This window comes from Xiphophorus hellerii, chromosome 15 (genome assembly GCF_003331165.1).
Source record: "Xiphophorus hellerii strain 12219 chromosome 15, Xiphophorus_hellerii-4.1, whole genome shotgun sequence".
Taxonomy (NCBI): domain Eukaryota; kingdom Metazoa; phylum Chordata; class Actinopteri; order Cyprinodontiformes; family Poeciliidae; genus Xiphophorus; species Xiphophorus hellerii.
The window spans coordinates 20,940,683-20,958,123 of record NC_045686.1 but is presented as its reverse complement, the minus strand read 5'-3'; the positions used below and the strand labels follow the sequence as shown (position 1 = coordinate 20,958,123).

The 17,441-nt window shown below is 42.1% G+C and overlaps 1 protein-coding gene across 2 annotated transcripts in view; it reads left to right on the top strand.

The window, feature by feature from the left end:
- Nucleotides 1-17,018, top strand: part of flrt2 (fibronectin leucine rich transmembrane protein 2) — a 61,192-nt gene extending 44,174 nt beyond the window's left edge. The window contains exons 1-2 of one of the 2 annotated variants that reach the window (XM_032585216.1): nt 3,509-4,110; nt 7,119-17,018. In XM_032585216.1, coding sequence (XP_032441107.1) covers nt 7,537-9,516 — 1,980 coding nt within the window. In that variant the 5' untranslated portion in view covers nt 3,509-4,110; nt 7,119-7,536 and the 3' untranslated portion in view covers nt 9,517-17,018. Of the gene's footprint in view, nt 1-3,508; nt 4,111-7,118 lie in introns of those variants that run through there. The other variant, XM_032585217.1, reaches the window with a different exon arrangement.
- The last annotated feature ends 423 nt before the right edge of the window (nt 17,019-17,441 follow it).

The following is a 17,441-nucleotide window of genomic DNA, read 5'->3' as shown; positions in this document are numbered from 1 at the left end:
AACCGGAGGCAGAGATGAAAGGGAAAATGTGCACCTGCTGACCCGTGTGGATCCTGTGACTCCCGTGTGCCTTTCTGACCTCGACTGCAAGGGGGGGGGGAACAAAGAACATGACAGGTTTAATTTTTTTTTTTTTTTTTTTAAGTAAAACCGGGGCCTTTGAATCTGAAAGTCTTATGGCTTTCACTTGTATTTCATTTCTTTTCTGCCTCGGTGGATATAAATTAAACAGAAACTGCAATAAAATGAAATGGCTTAAACTGATGTTCCTCTGAAATTTGATGCCTGAAATTGCATAATGGCCATAAACTACCCTGCTGCACGACTGAATCGTTTCTTCGTAGCCTAAAACAGATAAAGTATATATTCTGTCATCGTTCAGCTTTCAGGTTTACATTCAACTCAGATCAAGAGTCGGTATATTGTTCTTTTAGAGGTGAGTTGGTTAATAAATGCTGAAAAGTGTGTAAACCTAGATAAGATGGGAATACTTTTTTGGCTTCTGTTGCCAAAATTGGTCCCTTTCCACAATCTTAGAAGCGGCGTTGAGATTAAAATGTCTGTCGAGCATCTGGTGAAAAGACAACTTCCGTCAAACCCTGTTTTAAAAAAGGGAAATACGCCTCACTGTCCAGGGTAACGTTCTGCCAGGGGGCGGCAAAAGCATTTAAAATACTTTTAAGTGTTCTGCCACTTTTATATTGTTCTCCTCTCTGTGTTGACAGAGTGTTAAATACTCAACTAGCAGCTAAAGCCATGACTTTACAGATTCACTCTCTTCATGATTACTTTGTGCTACTCTTATCACTCATTCAAAAATCTAAATTACTTAAGGAACAACTGTTTATAAACTATACTTAATCTGACTGCTATTTTTTCATTTTAAAAAGAGAAATGTTTTTCATTACAAGATGGCGGTGGAAATGCACATATCAGAAGAACAGCATTAAGATGCACAATCACTGAAAAATCTAACATTTATTCTCTACAATAACAGATGAACGGGCAACACTACAGAGAGTCAAATCCGTTCAGGCACTGCACGGTGTGATGAAAAATGCTAATATTTTGATCATAGTCATGCTAGCGCCATTAAGTTTTTAAGCTATGTTAACTACTAGCAAATATTTGGCACTCTGACCCATAAATTTATAAGATTAAGGCTGAAGTAGTAAATCCCCTGGGTGTACCAAACAGGGCCAGGGTGTAACTTATAGTTTAATGTTTTCCTATTGGTTTCCTAAAACATTAGCATCTGTTGCCGCAGCCCTGTATGTTTTTAGAAGCTAAAAATGTACATTTTATAGTTTATAGGTCAATTTTGGTTGCTTTTCCACTGCATTCTCTGTGTGAGTAGAACCAGAGGGTGGAAAGGTGAGGCGGAGGAGTAGAGGAGATAAAGAGTGCAACAGACACGCGGGGACATCTTAGGATTTGGACAGGTGAAGAAGAGGTTATCGGATAGATAAAGCGTGGAGTCATCAGCTTGTCACAGTTGAAAGTGACCCTGGTTGCATAAGAGGACATGGAGGGTTCCAACAAACAATTCACCGGACGACTGTCATCAGTGTTGAGGCTGTAATTACTTCCTGGTGTTTGACTTGCGCTGGGAACAATTGAAGTAATGACCGAGACGAATGCGGACTCAATCAGTGGTTATTTCTGTTTCGTTTCTAAATGCACAATCCAGCACATCATGTACTCATTTCAACATTAAAGATGTTCAAACATGTTTGATTAGGGTCAAATGTTACGACCGTAACTCCATCTCTGGTTTTATCTTAGTTGGAAAAGAGTGTAAAACTTTCATGCTTTATTTCCCCATTTGTTTTTTTTAAACATTATTTTGAGTGCATGAGACAAAAAAAAAAAAGAGAGAAGTAGGATTTTGTATGTATTTCATGCTAGCGCTTGCGGCTAGGTGTGCCTTGCTTTAAGGAATATAGTTGTGCATGTTTCAGTGGATTACATTTGTCGTATGACGTCTGAAATACGACGTCATAGTTTACGACTTCCAGCTGAAGATCAGCTGGAAGTCGTAAACTATGACTGTAAATCCAACATGGCTGCCACAGTCAAGGAACATTGAAAGTTGGAGTTATTTGCACACACGCTATTGGACAATATCCATTTCCCATAAAATTCAGAGAAATACGTTGACGTCGGTTTGTAACGCTAATTCTATTGGAGCATTCTCTAGCTAGCAAATGTAATAGATGTAATAGATTTTTAATTGTAATAGTTGGGAGTCATATCACTCCGAGCTTTTTTCTTAAACCAAGCCTATAAACCACAGCAGTGACTTAAATCCCATTTGCAGGTTATAATTATGAATTGGTGCTACTTTAAAACACTCTGTGTTCATTTTTGCTTCAAAAAATGATCCGATGATGCTAGAAAAGACGATTGTTGTGGCCCATCACCGAGGCTCCAGCAGCACAAGTGTACCCAATGCTAATGTTAGCATCCACATTTCTAAAGAAGTGTCAAAGAAGCTACATGGCTGATGAGGGAAACACTTGAAAGCTGAATAGATATAATAGCACTTTGCACCAATCGAATGGCTGAATAACCTTAACAGATTTTAAAAAATTGATATCTTTGTTGTTGAGCTCATCTCTCTATTCATTCAATAATTTGGCAGCAAAAAAAGGGTTTTTGAATTGAAATTGTTAATGTTATTAAATGGTTTGATTAAAACGTGATTAATTGTGATAAATTACAGATCGATTAAAGATTTTAATCGATTCTCATCACTAATAAAACTAAAACAAATTAAACTTCATGTGATATGTTTTCTTTGTGGTCCTATAAAATACTTTGTGACAAAAAAAATGAGGGAGAGATGACGGGGCTACTGCCCCTTTAAGCCCTTTCTAAACTCAAGCAGAGAGGATGTGTTCAGTTTTGTTTAGGGGGGACACAGAGGAAGAGTCTGCCCAGGCCCCAATTCATGCTATTTTCGCCACTGGATGTAGGGTTAGGGTAAAATCTTTGTTACATTAGTTCTGCTGTGAGGGCTGATCCAGATACCCGTGGAAAACTCTGAAAAAACTCAAAGGGGTTCAGCTTTTCACTCTTTAACTCGATCACATCACGAATTAAAACCAAACTTTCAAGCGAGTTTGAGCTAATCATAAAATACCAACACATAGCGAACAGTGCAGCTGAAGGTTTTAGCCACCAAAATCCACCAATCCAAAGAAACAAAGGAATCTTCTGTGTGGTTTTTGGGGTTGTTTTGTTGGGGGTTTTTTCACCGTGGATGTGACTCCAAGTCGAATGCCTGGATTTTGTGCATGAAGCGCAAATGAAAGCCGTGTTATCGCTGCGGGGTGAGAGGGGGAGGCTGGGCGAATAACGCGCAAGGATCAAGTCTGTTGAGAGGCAAACTATTTTGTGCAGTTTGAGAGGCGGCGGGGAGGATCTGTGGCTTGGAGCCATCACGGAGCTGCTGGAAGGAGAGGCATTCTTCACCGTGAGGAGGGGGCGGAGGAGAGGAGAGGAGAGGGAGGGAGGGAGAGGTGAGCGGAGCAGGCACGTCGCACTATCAACTGAATCCATCTTGGAAAACAGCTCGCAGGGAGTCCGAGCTCCGAGTTGCGCAGGCAGAAGAAGACTTGAGCCTCGCGACTTTTTCTTTTTTTTTTCTTTTTCTTTCTTTTTTTAAAAGAAAAACACACACGGACGGACGCAGCTGGCCGCCATGGCCCGCCGGAGCGGATCGGGAGAGTGCGTCCTCGCCGCGCGGAGACGGTGTGTGAGCGGGGAGCCGCGTTCCTCGGTCCCGGTGCGCCGCGGACTGTGCTGAGTGGAAGCGGCGGAGCTCTCGCTCTCACTCACGCAAACACACACGCACGCACACCCGGTGAAAAAGTGCGGACGCACGGACGGAGAGAGCGCGCAGGAGACGGAGGACGGGGGGGGGGGGGGGGGACCCATGCGGGATAAAAATGTTTCGCTGTTCCGAGGAGTCGTCGGGTCCACGCCGCTGATGGGAGCCTTTTACGCACGGACACGCAGCGGGACCGCATGAAGGACGGAGGATCGGAGAGAGGGCAAAAGTTAAATGCGGTTGCGGGGTTCGAGATGGACGAGGGGTCGCAAAAGGTACGGAGAATGTCTCATGTTAAAGCGGGAGAGAAACGGAAAGAAATCCATGTGTGGCTCTGGCCTAAATGACATTAAGATCGAAGACTTTTTCTATAATGTATGTGCAAACACACAGAACAACTCAACCTCTTTACAGTCATCGCATTATACACTTTAAAAAAATAATTAATTCCACATTTTTAGTTCATGTTAGTTGGATGCCGTGGATTACTGCGCTTTACGTTTTATTTTTCCTCCTGTTTTGTGATTTGGAGGAGCTTTTCGATGCTCTGCACGCTCTCCTGCCCCCGTCCTTTAGAAATAATTCATTCAGATGAACAGCGCTCACAGGGCAGCGCTTTGAAGTCTACCTGATCGCCTTCTTTTTAAACGGTCCTATCCATTTAAAATGAAAAAAAAAAAAAAACTTTTTTTTTTTTCTTTCTTTCTTAAATTGCGTTTCAGGCGCTAAACCCACTCTCCTAATCGGATTGTCCTGGTCGCGTATCACCGCGTTCATCTGGTGGTGAGAAACTGTGCTCCCTCGACTGGAAATGAAATTAAAGAAAAGAAGAAAGAGAGCTAGAGAGGGGGGGGAGATTAAAAAAAGAAAAGAAAGAGCACCCCCTGACGTGCTGGTTCCTGTCTGCATTTGACATGAGGGAATTTTGGTGTTTTCCTGTAAACTTGTGCTGCTTTTTGAAGGTTATAATTTGGATTCTTGGTGGCGCTTGACTCACGCTGCCATAATAATCTTGATGCTGCTGCCTTCTGCTGTTGATTCAGCCGCATTTTATCTCCTCATGCAGTTGCTTATCCTTATCCACCCCCCATCGCCACCACCACCCCTGAAGCTTATTTGATTAAATGTAGCTCTTTTCAATTTAGAAAAGTAGATCACAGATGTGTGTCAAAGGATTGCTCCTCTGTCTCTGGCTCCCATCTCCACAACAAGCAAAGGCAGGGTACATTTTTTTAAAAGCGCGGCTATATGTGTTGTATATTTGGGTTGAGTTGGGTTGAAAACCAGCTTAGATGATGATGGGTTCAGGAGAACGAGACAGGATGGTTTGGAGAACCGAGAATCCGGTTTTTGTCCCTGAAGGGTCCACTGACTGAACATTACGGTCCTAGGAATCGCAGAAAGTAATATTATTTTGTTTTCTCAAAAAGAATAAACATAGCATCACTTTCGAGAAAAGCTGTGAAGCTAATGCTAACGTCAGTGTTTTTAGCTAGCAATTAGCTAAAAACACTGACGGTATTCTCGCGGCGCTTCCATGTAATTTGTTTGTCAGTGTCTCTGTTTTCAACTGAGCGTCCAAAATACGTCCACATAAGTCACATAAGTGTTGCATGTTTTTTTTTCAATGAGTTATTTGTAAGTTCACTCTTTAAAGCACAAGACAATGGGGCCTATAAGAATAGTCTATTCTTATAGGCCCCATCTAGGTATTGGTGGCATATATACTGTAAAACAGCATATACACACAAATATATATATAAAGTGTGAGATATTTTTCATAACTAAGTAGCTATGTATTCTTTTGCTTTCATGTTTAACTAAGGGTAACATGGTGATTTCTTCACTTTCTAATCTATTCATAGCTACATCAAAGAACCTGCAGCATATTTTTCCACTTCTATGTTTTATAATTGTTAGTGTAAAACACAAAACCGGGATCAGTCAGTAAGACACGATCAGTGCATCCATTGATCCATCGATCTGTTTTTTTTTTTTTTTTGTTTGTTTGTTTTTTTAAACAGATTTGACCCGTTACGGCTGCCAGATGTAATTCACCCAAAATGTCATTAGCAAAAGCGTCCTACTCTCCTTAAAAGAGGCACAAACTCTGCCTGTTTTCCCCAATCCGTCTCTTTCTGGCTGCTCCAAACCGAGCAGGAACCCTTCATCTACACTCATGGCCACTGCAGTGCTTAACATTCAACTCCTCGCTCCCAACGCCGTGGCCGACTCGGGGAGGGGCTTCGGTCAAAGCTGAAAGCTGCAGATGACGACCACTATCTTTAAATCCCGCAAAGATGGAAGAAGCGGTGTTTGATGACTTGTAAAAGTTGGAATAATGGATCCGGAGGGGTGGTAGTGTGTGGGGGGGGGCGGTGCTCAATATCTCTCCAGTGCTAAGTTATAAGCCTGTATTGGTCATGCATTGCAGCTTGAAGGGGAATATGATTTTTCCAATCCCATTCCAGTTGGCAGGTCGTGTATGTCACGCCGATCCGGAGGAGGAGCCGACACGCAGTGTCTCTATTCCTCGACTGCCTCTGCTTCTCCCCAATGTCCCCGGCCTTAAATCTGCACGTCATTCCAGTCTGCGCTGGTAATAACAAGCTCCTCTGCGGGCCACCGGCAAAACAGTCGCCTCTGTTTACTGTAAGCAGTCGTGTTTACTCGTGCACCTCTCCGTGCAACGTCTGCTCAAGCAGGTGGAAATAAAGAGAAAATAATAACAATAAAAGCAGGTTCAGCTCTTATTTATCCATCTCCCCCCCCCCCCCCCCCCCCCCTCATGTTGTCTTCTTCTCACCAGGAACCGTCTTGTGCATCCATGTTGGCACTTAGAAAGCCGATGTCTGTATTAGCCTTATCTCTTTTTATCATGTTTTCCATTAAGCGGGCCCCGATGTTGCCGAGAAGCCCCCGTGAATCCATGAGTGAGTGTCCTTGCAGTGCTCTATTACCTCCTTTGATAGAGCGCGAGGGGAATAAAAGCCTTCTTTATGTCTGTGAGACCGGATGTGTGTGAGAGCTGTTCTGAATATTTATCAGACGACGACTCTTTTTTTTTCCCTATATAACATAGTCGGTGTATAATTCCAAACAATACGTGACCCGGGTTGTCTATTCAAGAGACAGGGACACATAGATGGAAAAGTGTGTGTTTGTATGTTAAATAAAGGTACACAAGGCTCGGAAGAAAAAACAAGGTCCCCATTTTTCAAGAACTAACCATTCCATGAAAAAAAACAAAACATTTATTTAGCTTTCCTTCATTTTCCCACAGGTCGCTGGATCCAAATGCCGCCCCCTGTGGGCTCTGCGGTGGTCTGGGACCAGCAGTGTGTGACGGACAGGCGAGCGAAGCCTGTGGCGGCCTTCTCCTGCGAATCTTCAAATTGGCCCTGGCTGAGCTCTTTGTGGAGCGGCGAGTGAAGGGTCCCACCATTGTTTGACGTCTCAGCATGGATGGAGCCGCCACCGTGAATGAGGCCGTAGCTCTTCAGCTGAGGACTATTTACGGGATTACTGTCTTTGTTCCCAACTAACGGTAAATTGTTGGTAGACTCTCCTTTGGTGGACATTTTTGCAGGGTCTGGGTTTTTTTTTTTTTTTTTTTTTTGGTGGATACCAAAATTGCCCTTTTTTGGGAGGGGGATATATATATATTTTATTTTTGGTTTTCCTTTTTTTGGCTTTCCACTATGGAGTTTCTTTCTGGACCGTGGAATAAAGATTGGGCATCATTTCTGCAGTTTTGGTTGACTGTCATCCTTAGCCTTCACATGCAGTTCAGCCCAATTGCTTCTTGCCCCCAAGTGTGCCGTTGTGACAAAGCGTTTATATACTGCAACGAACGCAGCCTGACATCAGTGCCTCTGGGGATAGGGGAGGGCTACAGCATCCTCTACCTACATAACAACCAGATCAACAATGCCGGCTTCCCTATGGAATTTCACAATCTAGAATCCATAGAAGTTGTTTATCTGTACGGCAACCAGCTGGATGAATTCCCCATAAATCTGCCCAAAAACACAAAAGTCCTGCATCTTCAGGAAAACAACATCCAAACAATCTCCAGAGCAGCCTTGGCTCAGCTGAGTAAACTTGAGGAATTGCACCTTGATGATAACTCCATCTCTACAGTGGGGGTGGAGGAAGGGGCCTTTAGGGAGGCGCAAAGCCTTAAGCTCCTTTTCCTTACCAAGAACCACTTAAGCAGTGTTCCTATTGGCCTTCCTGAGGACCTGAAGGAGCTGCGGTTGGATGAGAACCGCATAGCTGTTATTGCAGAGGAGGCCTTTCAGAATGTGACGCGCCTGCAGCGCCTCCTGCTGGACGGGAACCTACTGACGGACGAGGGCATAGCGCCAGGGACTTTCAGGGACCTGGGCTCTCTCCGAGAGCTGGCTCTGGCTAGGAATTCCCTCACCTTTCCCCCACCCCTCTTACCCAGCCAGTCTCTGATCAAGCTCAGTCTGCAGGAGAACCTGATCGACCAGATCCCTGTGGCGGCCTTTGCCGACCTAAACAGGCTAGAAAGACTGGATATTTCCTCCAACCAGCTGCAGACTCTTACACACGGAGTGTTCGATGGCCTGTCGAGCCTAAAGCACCTCGTGGTGCGCAGCAACCCCTGGCGTTGTGACTGCTCTGTCAAGTGGGTGGTGGTGTGGCTCAAGTCATTGCCGTCCTCCATCAACGCCAGGGGGTTTGTGTGTAACAGTCCAGAGAAGGTGCGAGGCATGACAATCAGAGAGCTCACGCTGGATATTATTGAGTGCCCTATTTTCCCTGACCAAACGCCCTGGCCCACTCTCCGCTCCACACCCCCTCCTCCACCCACCACCGCCCCTATCACAACTATGATTTCCACCCTCATCACCACATCTAACCCTTACTACTTCGACTCCCCCTCTCCTCCCTTACCACCCATCCATAATAACCCCCCTGGGCCACTTCCCCCCTATGAGGATCCCCTTCAGATCTCCTTCCATGTGGTCAACTCCACCAACATCGAGGTGAGCTGGGCGTCCTATTTCACCGTCACAGCTTACAAAGTCACTTGGGTCAAAAGTAGCCAAAGGCAAAACGAAGGGATGCGGGAGAGGACGGTGAGCGGGGATCGGCGCCACCTAAGCCTCACTGACCTCGAGCCCCGCTCGGTGTATCGGATCTGCGTTCACGTTCTGGACACCCTGAACTCCTACAGGCCAGGAGAGGATACTATCTGCTCCGACGCCAGGACCAAGGCGCCCGCTTCCACTAAGCCTCCCGGACGCGAGCAAGCCCCACAGGACACCTTGAACTCCACGCTGCTCATGGCTGGGATTATAGGCGGAGCGGTCCTCATCATCCTGGTGACGCTGCTGGGCTTGTTCTGCTGGCACATGCACCGGAAGAGCCGGTCGTCCTCGACCAAGTGGAAATACAACCGCGGGCGGAGAAAAGACGACTACTGCGAGGCGGGAACCAAGAAGGACAACTCCATCCTGGAGATGACTGAGACCAGTTTCCAGATAGTGGCTCTGAACAATGAGCAGCTGCTCAAGGGAGACTTCCGGATCCAGCCCATTTACACGCCCAACGGGGGCATTGGATTTAGAGACTGTCACCTCAGCAACAACAGCATAGCCTACTGCAAGAGCAGCAACGTGCCCAGTACAGAGTTCTGCCACACGTGATGCAGTGCTCGGACGGACACGGACCAGAAACAACTGCTTAAATACACACTGTTTGTGTAGATGACATCTAAAAAAAAAATATATACAAAAATTCTAGTGAAATATAACTGTACCATATATATTTCCAAGATCTGTCTACAATGTAATTTATACTGTGGATAATAATGTGGGATTCTCTGCTATCTTTTTTATTCTTAGAAAAAAAGAGACACAAGTGGGGTTTTTTTTCTTCTTCTTTTGTTCTTTTTCTTTATAACCAGCAGGGTTTTGAAAGTCGTTTCAATGGTCAGTACTGTACACGAACATAGGTTTGTACAATCACGGCATCCTGGTGTAACTCCTGACAGACAAATATAGCGTCAGCCTCGGAAACGAAAGGGCCGCTCCAGAGGGCTGGGATCCTTTGCTAACCACAAAAACAAAATATGACCTTTTCTGGTTATTATCCTCACAACTCTAAAAACGATTATTCCCTTCCACCCCAGTCACTCCCCGGTAAAACAGAGCAAGGAGAATTGAAGCACTGCTGATTAGTGTTGTAAAATTTATATATATATATTGAACAGCAGCCGGGCAGGAAGTGAGTAGAGGGTAGAGATGATGGAATTGTGGATGGAGAATGTCAAACTTGAGTATTTGTTGAAATTTTCCCAAAAGTGCCACACGATAATAAAAAGCGTCTTTGTTCTGTTGCTTCACAGAGGAGGTTAGAATAGTCGTGACACAAACAAAAAGTCTAGAAAAGGATGTGCAGTTTTCAGCAAAAAATAATTAATGTGGGCTTAGAAGCAACAAAGGATTGTTGTCTCTAACGAGGAGACTTGAAGCTCCTTTCTAATTGTAATGTGCTCTTATCCTGTCCTTTTCTTGGCCTCATCTTTTGGCCACAAGGGGGCAGGTTTTCCTTCAACTGTGTGTGGGGGTGTGTGTGTGTGTGTGGGACCAAGTAATGGTAGAGCGGCCAGAGAGATCACTTTACCTCCACCGTTCTCCCCAGAGCCTTTTGCCCAGACAGCATTACTCACGCTCAAGCAGCACAGCCACGCTCATCGAGCTACTTAATGACACGGAAGCGTTTAAAACTAACAGTGTTTTCAGTGTTTGGTGGCTAAATGATATGGATTTTCAGCTACAGCATAAAGATTCCTCTGAGATTGTAGAAAGAAAGAAAGACGGGGGGGGGAGAGTGATGAATTTGGAGGTGGCGCACACATAACGCTAATTATACACCCACATATTTCATCCTTGTCCCGGCGTTTATTAGACATAGTGATGAATTAGAAAATGACTTTGAGATCACGCTCCGCCCATGATCACGCCGAGCACTTCGCCTAGCTCATCATTATTTATCTCTTTGTCCCCACCCTTCCTTCCCCCCCTTTGCTCGTCTCAAACGTTTGCACCTGCTCTCTTTAGGGCGACAGTAGCTGGGAGGATGATTCGCACTCTGTCCAACCCGATTTACCCTCCATTTCTAGGCCGCATTGCTCTTGATCCCTGCATGGGCTCAATTAAAACCCTCTTCCTGCCCTCCGGCTCAGACGCTGCAGCAGCAGCAGCAGCCCTTCAACGTGCGAGAGGTCTCCATTTATGCACTTCTTAGGACTCCATTTGATCTGACACAATTTGATTTTAAGGCGGCCAAGCTTAAAGAATTCCCGCCCACCTCTTTCCTCGTAATCCTACCAAAAAAGGAAGAAAAATATGTCAACCTTATTTTCACTTGGCCGCATGAAGCCCGCTCTAGATGAAAACAGTCTTTAACTCTTTGCGAGGCTCCACAGACGGTAGGAAACGTTTAGAGCGGAAAGCGTTCCAGATTGGTTCTTTTCCAAAATCTGAAAATTTAGTTGGTTTTGATTTTAATTCCAGCCGTGATTTACTTGTCATAAGGCATCCCAAACCCTACTGCTAAATAATGGATCAACATAGAAACAGCAAATAGACACTATGATAAAAACCGTTTGACAATTAGCAAACGATGACTGTTTTTCTATTTGTTTTGAAATTGAAGTTAATTTCTTAAGAGTGACGAGTCCATTTCCATCAGAAAGGATTAGATTTTTTATAAAAACACCACATCAAGTTGTAACACCAGCAGCATTGACAGTAGCTACTACGCAAAGACTCTTGTCAAAACAACAAATTAACAGATTGTTGCTACGACCTCACAATTTTCAAGTCGGATTTAGAAGTTGGTTCCTTTTTTTTCTGACAAATTATTTGCTTTGACTGTTTTATAGTAAAACGTTTCAAGAATTACTTGATCATGTTTCCTGATAATCCGACCAAAAAAAAAAAAAACAGGAGAAAAATCTGCAGCGCTGGATGAAGCTCCCCCTAGAAGATTAACTTTAGTCGTTGGAAGAAATTTTACAGAGCAGGTGAACTTTTGAAGCAGAAGAAAAAACAACACGCTTGTTCCAGATCACGGAGATAATCGGTGGAAAGTATTTATCCTCAAGAGTTTTGCAAAATTAGCTTCACTTGTTAGTAATTCCAGCAGCGGTTGAGGATGTTTTTAGCAAATTATATTTTGCACATATCAAGTTATTTTCTATGTCAGCCCTGGTAGATTTCTATGTTAGATCAGCTTTAAAACCTGCCGGGAAACAAAACAGACGTCTTAAGAGAACAAAATAACAGAAAATGAGTATCAACATTGGGAGAAAAAAAAAAAAAGCAAAACAAGTCAGCTGGTTTCATTATTTGTTTTATGGAAAAATGTATAATTAGTGGAAAAGTTATTTATTTTTACATTGTAGTCGTCAAACCCTTTTTTCTAACTACTGGGAAAAGCTGTACGTTGGAAGGTTTTTGTTAATTGCCTCACATCTTCTAACAGCGTTCCAGTCGCAAATCATAAACCAGAAGCGATTAGCCAACTGCTGCGCTGACTGACCGGACTATAGTTTTCACATTACAAGCCAGTTCGATAATATTTTATGGCTCCAAACACCAAAGGGAACATTTTTACAAATACAGATACTGACGTTGGAGCTGATGTGATCAAATGCAACCAGTTACTGCGACTTTCACTATGTTCTTCTTTCACTTATTCCAGTCTGAGGTGGGAAAACTAGCTTAGCGCATCACAAATGTTAGAAATGGGCAAGAGGTTAAATTTAAAAAGAAAATGATCCTCTAGCTGATTTGTCAACAAGCATGATTTATAATTGGTCTGAGTCAGGTCTTGCTTTGATTTAAGCTCACCAACTGGCTGCTTGCCACTCATGAGTTATCAGTTTGGTCATTAGTTTGGGAGTGAGGTATGTTGTTTCAACTTTTCCTTTAAATGTAACATAGTCGGCGGTTCTGTGTGAAACAAAATACCTAAAATAAAATGTAAAAAAACGGAGGTATTCCATTCTAAAAAGCCAACAAAAATCAAAATGGTAAATTCTTGCTATTTCATTTTCCTGCCAATTCAGCTGCCTTTTCATAAACCCCTGGAGAAAAAGAAAGTAATCAATAGACATTTCTAGATTGTCACAGGATATGACCCTCATTTGATCTCATTTTTTAATTCCCTCTATCCACAAACAAAATCTAGCAAAATAGTATCAAAGCACATGTCGGTTGTTGCATTCATTGGCCAAAAATTGTGGGAATTCTGAGGTTTGATAGGTTAAAAGACTTTAAAAAAAATCTAATTATTCAGTTAACTCTTTTGATACGTTCAGAGTACATTTGAAAAGTTTTTTTTTCAGTAACTCAGTTCACAAAGTGAAACCCATTAGACATATTAGTTGCACATATGAAGCTGTTTTCAAACTTTTATTTCTCTCATTTATGATATTTTCCACTTACAGCCAATGAAAACATGGCATTTTTAAGTGTTTAAATGGATATGCACCTAAATCATTAAGTGATTGTATAAATAGACTGCAGGGCAACAGCAGATCTACTAGATCAGCTTCAAATGGAAATTGTAAGGTTCCCTTTCGAAGAACCACTTTTGCTCAAAGTGCTCTGTCCGTGAGAGGATCTGCAGTTTGGAACTCACTTCCTGTTGATTTAAAGTCTGTAACCAGTTTTAGTACGTTTAAGAAGCAAACAAAACTCTGGTTATGTCAAAAACAGAACTGTACCCACTTTTGATGTTTCATGTTTCACTGTTTGTTCGATTATTACTTTAACTTTTAGAGGTATTTTAAAAAAAAAAAAAAGCCCATCTAGGGACAAGTGCTGCGAATTAGCTGTTGCTATTGCACTATGACGTAAACATGGGACTGCTGTTTTGTTCAGTTTGTCTATGTCGCTGTATGTCTGTCCCAACCAAATAAACCAATTAAATTAAATTTAAAGTTGGAAGATAACGGCCCAATGAAAAGGACAAGAAAACGTTCAGATTTCAATGTCCACAGTTCAGAAATGTGGGCTTAGCAAAAATATGTTTCATACCTTATTTCATAAGCTTATTTTCAAAATGTACTTTTAATCTGACGAAGAAGCGTCATTTGATGCATACTCTAATTTATTGCCATCTACAGCCAAGTCACGCAAAATTGTGTGATTCTAATATTAAAATAAATTTGTTTTTAGTATTAAAAAGAAACAAAAAAAAAGCAATTTTCAAAACATGTCACTGTTGTCATAATGTAATATCCACTACGGTTAAATACAGGTATTTTACCGTGAATTAGGGATTTTTTTTTGCAGTGTAGTAATGCCTGCCTACTCCATTGATAGTTGAACGTCGCATGTTTCTGCTGCTGTTATCTTGTGGGCTGGAAAGTGAAAGGTTTGGGAATCGGTTCACTAAGCAAATATTGTCCAAGTGGGACACGATTAGATGGGTTTATCATCAACTTCTGTGGTTACCACAGCCTCCCCAATTTTTTATTTCACCGTTTCTCTACGTCGTCTGCGTGCCATTCCTCTCCCACTGTCCCACGCAGTGACCCGCCGCCATGAACCTCTGTTTGCCCCGGCCTTTTTCAAACACAGAAGCCCCATTTTGAAGCCACACGCTGGTCAAACAAGTCGGGTCGAATCGTTGCCACATAGCATCTGCACCTGTCTGTGAATGTTTAACGGAGACGGATATTTTTGCCTTACCTTTGTTTTGCTAGCTACAGAGAGCTAAAGGGGGTGAAAGATGGGAAGAGACGTCAACAAGAAATGCTGAAAGGAAAGCACATTTCTCACAGAGCCCTAAGAGGCAGGCTAACTGTTAGCATCAAGCGTACTAGCTAACCGAAGACGGTTCGTCCACCATTTTGTGCCAAAAAAATGAGCCCGAGCAGGCAGCGGTGGAGCTTTGGTTGTTTTACGTTTTCTCTTAACTTTCGCTGACAGAATGTGGCGTCACTGTCAGGACCAACAGCTTAACAGAAAACCTTTCTGAGGATCACAGTGTTCCCTTTTGTGTGTGTGGGTGTGTGTGCGTGTGTGTGCAGAGTGCCAGCAGGCATATTTTGGTCAGAAACCAGGAATGGAAAAACGACAAACAAAAAAAGATGATTGGATTTTTGTTGTAAAATACAAATAAAATTAAGATACAAAGTTTTACTTTCATTTTTGTTATTTTTGCAGCCCTCAACAGATGATAGAAATCTGAATGTCGCTTTGTCTCATACAAACAAACTCACAGGCAAAGAGCATAAAAAAATTCTACCTTTTTTTCCCCCCCCCTGCCGCAGTCCAAGACGGACACATCTGCAACCATTTTTATATCTCAACAGTCGGGGTTTCCGCTACTTTTGTGTACCTCAAAGGAGTTATGCTGCTTTTTTTTTTGACCAGAGATTAAATACAGTTGAATAAAAGCATACGAAATAAACACATTTCTAAAATATTAAGGCGTCTAGACAAAGATGATTGTTTTCGTCACATATTTTAGAGGCTGTGAGGCTAGCGAAAGTGAGATGTAGAGCGTCAGAAGACGAGAAAACAAGCCAGCTGTTTTTTGGGCCTGTGCCTGTTTGGTAAATTAATGTTCCCATAAAACGGTAATGACAAAAAAAAATACATCATTTGATTATTTTAGTTTTAAAATGCAAAAATATTCAGTTCTTGGGGTCAAAAATGGATGAGTAGAAATTTGAATTTAGCCTACTTTAACAAATTTATTAGTGCTATAAATGAAGTGTGCCGGTTGTCCTGTTAGCAAACCACATCTACCCCGACAGAAAATAAAACAAGTGTAAATTCCACACAAAACATGATGGTTGAAATGATAGAATTTTCATTGTAAAAAAAAACAAGCAAACAATTTTTATTCTATTTTTTTCATATTGGTGCTTGTGACCTTAGGAGGTACCGTGTCTTATGAACACCTCAAAGGTGACGCCACAAATATTTTTTCACCACAAATAATGAATAAACAAAATCATACAAAGTGAAAACCTCCACAGCTTCAATACGTTTGGAGAACGACAACAATGGATTTTTTTTAAAAAAAACAATCCTCTGAAGCATTTACTACTGCAACTTCAGATATGGAGGCTGTTTTTTTTTTTTTATTTCCCTTTACCAGTGAATTTTTATTATTTTATATATTCAAGAAATATGTGCTCTTGTCCTTCTTTGACCCGAAAAAGAGCGACTGCTTGCATTTCAATTTAATATTCTACATTTAAAAATGCAAACAAAAACTTGTTCTTTTTTTTTTTTTTTTTTTTAGTTTGTCATTATTTCCAAAGAGAAAATCCAAACATTGCGACACACGTGAACGTCTGTACCGACTGTTTTTACATTGTGGGGGGGCAAAGAAAATCATTTACATCATAGCTTTTAAGAAAAAAAAAATATATATATATTTTAAATTGCACATCAATTTAAACCTCTCAATAATTTAGTTTTTCTGTGAAAATTCAACAGCTGAAACATGGAGAGACTGTTCACATTAAAGCGTTTTTTTAAATCATTTTTTAAATTCAGACAGAAACACATGACTCTGGATTCATGTCATCTTTTCTTCATACTGACAAAACCTGTCCTCAAAACTATTAGTCAGTGACATTTTTTAGGTTTTTTTTTTTGTTGCATGTTCTGTATTTAGCTTCATAGCCTTTCATTTTGTTCTCTCACCAGGCTTTGGACTGGCCTTTTATTTTTTTATTTTTCCTCCGTCTCTCTGTTTTAAGGAAATCCCCAGAGGTGGCTGAGCTGCAGTGTGAGCGAGCGTCCGCAGAACGCTTCGTGTGGTTTGGAGGACGCAGGCTGGGAAAAAAAACAAAATAAAATAAAATACATTTTTATGCAGTGCATGTAAAATGGCTACGTTCGGGAATACCGGCTTCTCATTTAGACGCGGCAGTGTTACATTAGCCATCCACACCGAGACATTTTTAGGAACCAAAGTTTAAAAAAAAAAAAAAATTTTTTTTTTTTTTTTTTTTGTTCTCATGATGAAATATTGATGTTGTTCCATGTATGTGCCTTGAGGTTGAACTTACAATGTAAAGTCCTTGAAACCTTTAAATGTTTTTGCACAAACTGTAAATACTTAAGTGAAGCTTTTTGAGAAATAAAAAGAGCCATTGGATTTAAACGAACGCTTTTTTTTTTTTTTTTTTCTCGTGAAGTCACCCAGCATTCTTGGTTTTACACAGAAGCTGGCTAAATTTATTCTGGGTCAGACAGTCGTAATTCTGGGTCAAAGGTCTCTGGCTCTGCCCCCACCCAGCCCAGTTATCCGCGTCTCGCTGTGAGGGAAGCGTCTTGACAGACGTGGTAGCGTCGCCGCCGCAGTGAGCTGGGGGAAATCCAGGATTTGACTCACATGGCACTGGCTTAATCCCAGGGTGAACTATTTCCCCTAAATTCTGGAGCCTCCGTCCCAGTTTGGAAACCCACATTAGCCCGGTTCTAATTCACTCTGACAATTAACCGCAGCTGGAACACAAAAGGGCGTGTCACCCTGGTGTTTGGAGTGGGAAGTTTCTATATTCCTTAAAAGCCCCCAAAACGTCAAAATG